The 9928-nt window shown below is 32.1% G+C and overlaps 1 protein-coding gene across 4 annotated transcripts; it reads right to left on the reverse strand.

Moving 5' to 3' along the window:
• LOC107618123 lies at positions 525-7827 on the reverse strand. 4 transcript variants are annotated; one of them, XM_021112126.1, is made up of 8 exons: positions 7388-7757; positions 6530-6762; positions 5461-5908; positions 4916-4983; positions 4491-4819; positions 3947-4038; positions 2130-2324; positions 525-1549 (listed from the first exon to the last, which is right to left on the reverse strand). In XM_021112126.1, exons 1-8 carry the CDS (start codon positions 7589-7591, stop codon positions 893-895), a joined length of 2226 nt encoding a protein of 741 aa, XP_020967785.1. In that variant the 5' UTR covers positions 7592-7757; the 3' UTR covers positions 525-892. The 4 variants fall into 4 exon arrangements, with proteins under 4 accessions (XP_020967785.1, XP_016175558.1, XP_016175559.1 ...); XM_021112127.1 differs by having other exon boundaries at positions 531-1549; positions 3947-4041; positions 7388-7827; XM_016320072.2 differs by lacking the exon at positions 4916-4983 and having other exon boundaries at positions 3947-4041; positions 4491-4848; positions 7388-7751.

Genomic DNA, 9928 nt, shown 5'->3' on the forward strand with positions numbered 1-9928 from the left:
AAGCAAATTTGAATAAGAAAGTTAACTAGTCAGTTTTTACTAGTTTCATAAAATATTACAATTAGTACTTAGTTCTTATAAGAATTATTATTTTATTATAAAAATTTGTCTATATAAAAACTTTATATGTATGTTGTTAATCATCTCTCCATATGAATGAAAATGTATTGAGTTATTAGAAATTCTCTTTTAATTTATGAGTGTGTTGTTGGTGACCTTGAAAGCCAAAAAGATGATAGTATCGTTTATGAGTGAGTGATTCTAGGACTGATAAATTGTGAGTATTTTACTTGTAATTTTGCTTCCAAATCCAATTTGAACCACCCAATTACATCCTTTGTTTACTAGACCTGCCAAGAGGGGTGTTTATCCTTACAAGTGATAAAGCTGACACAAAACGTTCTCATAATTAACACAAACATAAAAGGAATGGTCATTCAATTGTTCGAATTAACTATTTCTACAATCTGCTTGATAGTTGTTGAAGTTAGATCGGGTTGGCTAATTAACAAAGAACTCATCAATAGAAGTTCAAGAATATAAAATGCTATAACTGAACTATTCCTCAAATTTGAGGATATGAATGCAAAACTCAGCAACTAGACAAGTTCTCAATGTGTTGTTTACCTGTGGCTGTGACAAATTTACAAGAGACAATGTATCTTTGACCTCCTCATGAACTGACAATATTTTCTTAGCTAGGATCATTAACATACCTATAAGCCCCATTTTGATCTTCTAAGCAACTTAAAATGTACAACTAAAAAATGAAACAATATCTGATACCTCCAGTTTGTTCTGCCGTATAGAAGGTCCTTGTCTATCACATTCATAATCAACAACTGATCATGAATGAACAACATATCTGCATTTCCCATTTACGCTTTGGTTCTCATGGTCCTCGCATCTTCTCAACAATGTGCCTGCTTTTCTCTTCAAGATGACGCCTTTTCTCTTCGAACTTCTCACCCATCTTCTTCCGCAAATCAAACATCCTTTCCCTTCTCCCCATTTTCCTTGGCGTTCCCTCATCTTGCTCAATAGAATGATTGCGTTTCTCAGCTACCAAACTTCTATCCACTGATATGATCTGAGAGTTATCCTCCATCCTATGTTCACTAGTTTGGTCTTCGTCCTTTTGTGAAGGTGTCCCAAATGGCTCCAAGTCTCTAGTTTCTTGTGCTTTATCATTCTCTAACAAAGGCGTTGTCAATTCTTCCAACTTTCTGCTGCTTTCCAGGGATGGTTGGCTAGATGAACTTTGTGGAAGAGCAGAGTATGATGATTTGCTGGTTGGCTCTTTACTAGGTTTAGGAATTTTAGGCCTTTGTTGTTTGAGGTCCGAACCAGTACTCGAAGTACATGCATTAGCTTTCACTCCACCAGAAGGTTGATTATTGCTATCATTTGAACTGTCAACCGCAAATTCTTGGTTAATCCATATGAATGGAGCAACAGTGCGAGGAACCCAATCATTCTTTTCTGCTAACATCCATGGGATACAAATGGATTCACAATTGGGGAGTACTAAAGTTTCCCAAATTCCTGCCTGCAGGAGGAAAACAAATAGTGAAATTTTATAGATTCCCTTTCGGCAGGGAAAAGAAAAATACCAGCTCAAATCTCTTGTTCCGAAAATCCAAATTCCAATTTGTGTATAACTGACCATATTTGAGACAAGCTCAACCAGAAAGTAATAAAATCAGAGAAACTTAGGCACTTAAACGGGGGTCCATATAAACAGATAGACGGAGAGAAAAAAAAATTGCTTATAGAAGATTTATCCTCATTTAATACAATTACTGACACCTGCGATATATATAAACTCAGTCTAAGTTTAAATAGCCTATGGTCGAGTTAGGCTTATGACAACCAACATAAAATTTGTCTATGCATGGCCATGACGCAATGACGTCTTTGGATCCATGTAGGGTTGTTGTTAGGTCTGCAACAACCAACGTAAAACTGTCGCATCCCAATGAATGGACACAACGCAATGACGTCTTAGATCCATGTAACCGACTCCTCCTAGTAGGAAAAGGCTTTCTTAAGAGTTAAGAGTACACACTGAATAAAAACTGTAGGAAAAGAATGATCATTGGCTTGAATTCTTTAATGAAATTACATACCTTTATTCTATTGATGAGGTACGAAGCAATGTGCCCACTAGCTATCTTACGTTCTCCAACAGATGACTCCAAGCTAAAATCAATATCTGGCATTGATGTGAAACCATACCAGAGTTGATCAGAGGGAGGTGGCTTTACATGCAAACGCAATGTCCCTCTGAGGGATTCTACCTTTATTGCCAAAGAGAGCGGAACCTTTTGATAAGAAATAATCAGTTACTCTGAGAATAAAACACCTTTGGCTGTTTCAATAATAATAATAATAATAAACACACATATCATCAAATATAAGTGTCTCTAGGTGCATGCATCAAAATGGTCTAGAATTGCAATATTAAGCACCTTGTCAATGATGTTGTATATTATCAAAAACCTGCAAAGTGGATATGTGTGTAGTGACAAGAAAAATGAAGATAATATTAAGAATCGTAACAAAAAAGGATTCAATTCACGCACTTCAGTTAATTTAGTTATTAAAAAATTCAGATAAATATATGAACCAACACTTATTGAAAGCAGAAGTCAGTGTTACTCGAACCAATATATTTGTATATGGGAGAAGATGCCAGCTTGTTGCTGAATCTTACTAAGTAAGAACAGTTTGAGGATTTTCAAATTCAATGTTCTGGTACAAAGAAAAGAGAAGTTTAGCACAAATATGCAATTTTAACAAAAGCCTGTGACTCTCAAGAACCTTCTTGAGATAATCTTGAATTGCATGCTACTTCTGTATAGATTATTCATTAAAATTAACTCATTGTCTTCCAATTGGGAACACTCATGCCCATGGTCATAAACTTGCTGGAAAACAAATGACAATCAGCCACCAGAAAATTACATGATATGATAAACTTTCTATGCATGTGAAACAGAGATTAAAAAAAAAAAAATCTTTATGATGTAATGAGAACCTATTTGGTTAGAATTCATTTAATGTAACTTTCAAGTAGTATGTTGTAGTAGATACACCATTTCAAAATACCGGTCATATATATTGAAATCAAAAGAAAACTAAATAATAATAGTCTCATTGGAGGCTTCCTGTTTGGCATGTTTGATATGGATTTGTGCAAGTTTGCTAGTCAGTGTCTACACATTCAGTTTCAAGGATTCAGAAGAAGAAAGAAAGCAATTTTGTGACATTGCAGTTTATGGGTAATGTGAGTAGTATGGCAATGGTTGGAAAGAAACACCCGTATACTCAATGATATTTCATTACCTCTTAAATTTGTTATGCATCACATAATTTTCAAGCACCTATCTTTTCAGACATGCAAAGGGATTGACACTTATACGGTTACTAATTTTGTATGAGTTCTTTCATTACGGTTTCTTTTACTGATTTTATTTGTTGGGGATTTCTTATCCTACAATCTTGATTGTTTCTTTATCCAGTTTTACCTTATAAAGTTCTTTTATCAATACACACACAAAGACCTCCCTTGTGGTTAATTTTCATTGGTCTTTGTGTACGAGACTACAGCAGCAAAGTCTCTATATTTTCCAACAAATGGACAGCCTCTTCACTGGTTTGGTAAATCTTACGGAGAAGTTAATTCAAGTTACTCAAAAAGAAGTTTTTTTTCAAAAAATTTAGGGTGAAATAACAAGCTTGTGTGCCAAAATATAGGAGGATCTGTGCAATACACAGACTATTTAACTGAGAAAAAAGGAATAAAGGAGAGAAGATGCCAATTTATTATGACCACACCACATTAGTGAAATAGCAGAAATCCAATAACAGTGAAAGGGACTGGTAAAGTGTAAATGAAAGAAGCAATCATGGAATAAAGGAGGAAAATATAAGAAAATGGTACCTGTGAGACCTGTTTGGCAAGAGACTTTAATATAGATTTCCATCTTGATCCAGTTGAGGAAGACAAAATCTTCTTAAAGCTCTTAGACACATCTGCTAAGAGAAAGCAAGAAATGATATTGGAAGTAAATTGAAGATTGAAAAATAACAAAAAGTATTAGATGTTCCAACAATAATGAAAGTGGAGACCTCATGTCCTGTTTTTATTTCCATTTTTCATTTACTTTTTTGTTTTTGTTTTAAAAATGGTGTGAGGGAGATAGTTAAAATAGGAAATATAAATTGTTTTAACTATTGTCACCTTGACAGAATCCTTAAAATGGGATACACAAAAAATAGGGAAAAAAAAAAAAAGAAGCCAAACAGGCCCATAATTGTGAAACAGATTGAACAACCTCCGAGACAACCAAGTTCAAGTAGATTTCCCGGAAGAAAGACAAACAACATAAATAATTGTGTTTGACACAACTCAAAAGGAAAGTTCAGTATAGGATGCACGTAGAAAATGCATAAATAACTGGACTTGATAGGATCTCATCACTAACCAGTGTTCCAATCATCATCATCTTCTTTTTCCTCTTGTAAATCATTCTTTCTTTCCTCGAGATTCAATTGTTTTCCTAAATCTTCAAAACCTTCAAGAAGATCTGATGGGACAGCTCCTCCATCACTTACCTCTGGATTTGAGTCCTCTGTTTCAAGTTCACCAACTTCAAGCCTTGTTTCAATCTCTACCACCACACCTCCAGAATATTCAATGTCAACTTCAAAGGCCCATACCTCACTCAGTTCCATAGGAAGAACCCTCATTCTAGCTATACAAGGTGGAACATTCCCAGTATTGATGTCAGTACAGATGACTTCACCAATATAGCTGGGAGTCCTCATATTGGACAATGATCTCTGTTAGATTTTAATAAAGAAATAATAAGAATAAGAAATTAAAGGAAACTTAACAAACAACAACCACCACTCTAGCAGCAACCATAATGAAATTAACAAGTAGTGCATTATGACCACAAGTCCATGACGGAATTGCTGCATAAACATGGGTGGGAAAAACAAAATGCATGATTACATTCTCTACAATTCTATTCGAAAAAAAAAATTTAAATCAATTAATTACATTTTCCATTCACCAGATTGAAAAACTCTGAAACGGAAGAGATGCCTTTTGATTAGTTAAACTAACAAATTTTCTCTACAAAAAGAACACATTTGGAAAGAACAGTGGCTGTCTTCTTAATGTTTTATATTTAGCACAATTTAAATTCTATGAGTATAACCTTGAGCTTTATCGAAGAACTAAGAATGAAAAGGTTACTCAATACTCAAAAAGATAGAATATCTGTTATCATGTTTCCAGCAACAATAAGCAAATATTCTCAATTTGAATAACAAGTACAGATAAATGCAAGAAATTCATAATTAAGCACAATGATCTCCACTTATACATTGATGCAAAACAAAGATAACTAAACAAACTCACACGAATCCAATGGGACAAGTACAAACCTGAATCCGTGATTGAATCGATTTCTTCAACTCTGTGTTTCCTTTGACATCAAAAAATAGTCGAGAAATCAACAGATTCCAACATAATGTTCCCTCATCAATGCCAAACTTCTCCTCAGCATCAGCATCATCTACTACCAAGGAACTCTTATGCTTTCCTGTTGGAGCATTTTTCATCAATCCAGTGGCCAAAACTGCATCTTGACCAGCACGAAGCTTCTCACTATACTTTTTTTCGTCATGGCCTAACAATAAAGCTGAACTTGATTTATGTTCCAAACCAACCCGGGAAGTTCTTTTCGAAAACTTCTTCAAAAGTTGACGAACCTTTGAGGAAGCACTATCAGGCTCTTTCTCCCATGAAGTTTCGAGATATATGTAGAGGGTTTTGCTTCCATCATATATTGCAGAGCCCTTACTTTCCAATTTGATGGGGAACCTTTTTGCCCTATTAAGTAAACCATTAATCAAATAAGAACTTGAAACATTTAATTTCTTGAATGAATGATCAATAAATAAAATAAAATTCATCTCTCCAATATTATGAAACGTATACCCCCAAAATCCATGCTATCACATGACACCCATTTTTAAGAAGCAGAAAAAGACAAAGAAATGACATTTTCTGTATTAATACACATATGAGGAGAATTCAGAAAAAGAAGTCCATTTTTACAGCTTTTAAGTTTTGAATCAAATGTTGAAATAAAAAATCATGCACAATGCACTTGAAAATGTTTGCCTTTGAAAGGAATAAAATAAGTTACAGAAGACGACTGCAACTCTAGCATAACCAATTTAGTCAAGAATATAATACTTACTATGGTAATTCATTATAACCTATTCATTTCTTTTCTTTACACTGATACTAAATAGTTAAACCCATGTATGCGTGTGCAGTTAAGAGAAAACCAGCAATGATAGGAATCACAAACAAAAGAGAGGCAGCATGAGATAAAATTGGAAAAAAGGATATGCATGAATATCACCAAATAAACATCGACACTCTTCCTATTTACTGTGAGAAATTAGATACCACCAAATGAAAGTGACTACAAAATCACATTACCATTTTCTTGAAGAAAAGCTTGAAGCTGACACAGCCTGAACTGTGCAGCCCTTGAGTTCAATTGTTCTCTGCAAACCATCAGGCTCTCTTAGAAGAAGTGATTGACCCTTGATCTGCCCATACATTTTGATAGGGGAAACCTCTAAGAGCTCCCTTTTTCTTTTTTGTTCTTTTGATGGTCTATCCAGCCATGATCTCGAAACTTCTTCTGATTCTAGAACCCATAGAACACCCTGCAAGAAGCTGCTGATTAGATGAGGAGTAATAAGATGAATTAAAAATTGTGAAAATTAATGATTCCCAAATGAAGGTTTCAAATCTGTAATTGAGTATTGCATAATCAAAACCTAAAACCTAACAGAGTACCGTTCGGAGTTCCTTCCTGGATTTTTCCAAATTCTTTAAACATCAATATTTTCTTTGAAATCATTGTGATTAGTGGCACAAGGCTTGGTTAACATTAAAATAACTATTTTCCATAAATCAGAAGCTCTACTTTCCTTCTTTCTTTCTATTTCCATTTCCCAATTCCAACCACTAAGAGCCAAAAATGCGAAGGACTAACTAAAAAAATGAAGCTCACGTCAACAGAAAAAAAAAAGGCAAAAGAAACTGAAGAACATGCAATGAATTTTACTCGAAAGCATAAAAAATCAGCTCAAATTATTATTATTGTACCAGCATTATTATTAACGAATTAATTTAATTAATTAATTAATATCATTCAGTTTGCTAAAGCGCGTAACGTAGTTATATAATTAAAAATACGATTAATTTAAATTTAAATTTTGAAAAAAAAAAAAAAAAGAGGGAGAAAAAGAAAGATTTGAGTTGAGTTGAGTTGAAGAATCGAAGAACCTGCTTCTTGGAGACGAAATCGAGAGACTGGAGAGGATCGAGCTCAGCGGGTGGTGGTTGGGAAGCAGCGATTCGGGATTGGTCTCTGTCGGCCTTAAAACGCAGTCGTTTGAGGATGAAGAAGAGTGCGAGAGCTTGGGCCGCAAGAACCGCCGCAACCCCGAGAATGAAGCCAACAAGAATCAGAGCAGATACCCACACCATTCTCGATTCTGACTGACGCTGACACCAGAGCTTGGGTTGAATAAGAGACTCTGAGAAGTTGAATTCAAGTGAGATGGAAAATGGAATGAAGAAGAAGAAGAGTTGCTTTGTTTCGTTGTTGTGGGAAACACAAAGGAAGGAAGGAACGAAGCGCGTTGTGGGAAGAAAGAAACACGTAACAGTAACAATAACAGTAACAGTAACAGTAACAGTAACGGCAAGAGACACAGTCGCACCGAGTCATTTCCAATAATCTATTTTTAAATAACTAGTAAATTGTCTATTTGACCCCTAAATATCAAAACACTTATCAAATTTATTTATTAATAAATAATATTAATTTTATATTNCCAACACGATAAATTTTTTCTCAAAAAAAATAGATGTTTTTGAATTGGTTTAGTTCTTGTTTGATTAATGTTTATTTTTTTCTAAAAAAAGATCATATTCCAGTGCTATTTATTTATTTTTTTTTTTACCAAAGATAGGAGACTCGAATCCACAACCTCTTAATTGAATATGGGGAGACTATGCTATTTGAGCTATTACTCATTGGCATGCTATTTATTTACCCAAACAGAAAAAATTAATTTGACTGCAATTTCAAAAAAAATAGAGACGAATGTTATTATTTTGTACAGGCAAATAATTGAACTTCTTTGCTTTTTTTTTTTAAATACTATTTGTACATTAAAATTAACAACTAAAATTAATTATCAATATATTTATATATAAATATATGTATGATTTAATTTATTTTTAATATATATTTATGTTTTAGTATATATTTTATACTAATAACTAATTTTAGTGACTAATTTTAATATACATGTAACATAACTTTTTTTTGTTAGTATAATAGCCCTCCACATTGAATTCGGGTAAAGTACTGATGAGGTTAACTCACAGGTCACGCCTAAATGCTTAAATACTCAAATAACACCAACGTATCAACGAAGATACCTCTTCAAAAATCACAAGCATCAAATTCTATCAAAAAGGTTGTACAAAAGAATAATATAATATTTGGTGTAATTCAGAAAATAAAGCTTTGAAATAATAAAATAAGTGGCCTGGAGTCATAAGAATTCAGAATCACAAGAAAAGAAGGGTATACCTTCAAAAATATCTGTAAGAGAAACTTGAACCATGCACCGGGCCACCGACCCTTCAAGTTCATGATCACTCACTGAGAGCCAATGGGCTATCTTATAACTTATATCCAGTAATTGATTGACTTGTCTTGCTATACATCAGTAGCCAAAATTCCTAAGCTCAACTATTATTATTATTATTATTATTACTACATAGAATTTTAATTCCTCATAAATTAATATTGACTTAAAATTTTAACATCTGTGTTTCAACTTTGAATTTATCACAAAAAGTCAAAAACAGATAATATAATACATTTAGGTTTATTTTTAACTATTTGTAAGTTCATTTTTAGTTGTTATGTGAAAGTCATATGTACAAAGTCTTAAAAAAAAAAATAAAATATCTTAAAATTTGATAAAAATTTTAAAAATATTTTTAAATTTTATTTTATTTCAATTTTATTACATAAATTTTTTATTTGCATCAAATATATTTTTTATGACTAATTTTTAAAAAAATTTAAAACCAATTCAACAACAATTTTATAAGAATAATCCTCAACACAAGCAAATCAAGTATAATTTTCATACATTATTATTTGATTAGTCTTAAATTTTTTGAAAATTTAGCCATCAACGATATATATGATGCAAATCGAAAATTTTTGGGACAAAATTTAAACAAAATAAAACTTAGAGATATTCTTAAAACTTTTGCCAAACTTTAAGAGCAAAAAGTATACTTTACCCTAATAAAAAACATCAAATTTTTACGCATAGTTTATTAAAAGAAAAATATAAAAACTATCTTTTAGTTAGTTAACATGAGTTTTTCTTTTAATTCTGAAAAAGAAATTTTTTTAAATTTATAATTTAAAATTTACTATTAAAGATTTATAATTTAGAATTTAAAATTTAAGATAAATAAAATATTCCTTCTAACTTAATATAACCCAAAACATCTAACAAAATTCTTATTTTATTTCACCATAAATCTCTAACTTTTTACTACCATCCCATCTACTTGTAGGTTATAGCCACCACAACTCTACTGATACAAATTTGTATAAAAAAATAAAAAATTAGATAAAAATTAAGAGAAAATAGAATAAAAATTCTTAAAATTAAGGTCAAAAAGAGAAAATAGAATTTTCAATTACATCATACATATTTACATTAGTATATTTTATTTATATTTATAGTATAATTTTTTAATTAGACTAGGCCCAATACTAATCTT

This window comes from Arachis ipaensis, chromosome B09 (genome assembly GCF_000816755.2).
Source record: "Arachis ipaensis cultivar K30076 chromosome B09, Araip1.1, whole genome shotgun sequence".
NCBI lineage: Eukaryota > Viridiplantae > Streptophyta > Magnoliopsida > Fabales > Fabaceae > Arachis > Arachis ipaensis.

Bases quoted from the DNA above. Each gene is read 5' to 3' on its own strand.
- LOC107618123 (XM_021112127.1), bottom strand. From the start codon at position 7,591: ATGGTGTGGGTATCTGCTCTGATTCTTGTTGGCTTCATTCTCGGGGTT. The intron at 5,909-6,529 runs GTAATGTGATTT...TTTACTTAATAG, and splicing joins AGCTTTTCTTCAAGAAAATG to GGCAAAAAGGTTCCCCATCA. The intron at 4,042-4,490 runs GTTAGTGATGAG...GCTTTCTCTTAG, and splicing joins TGATGATGATTGGAACACTG to CAGATGTGTCTAAGAGCTTT.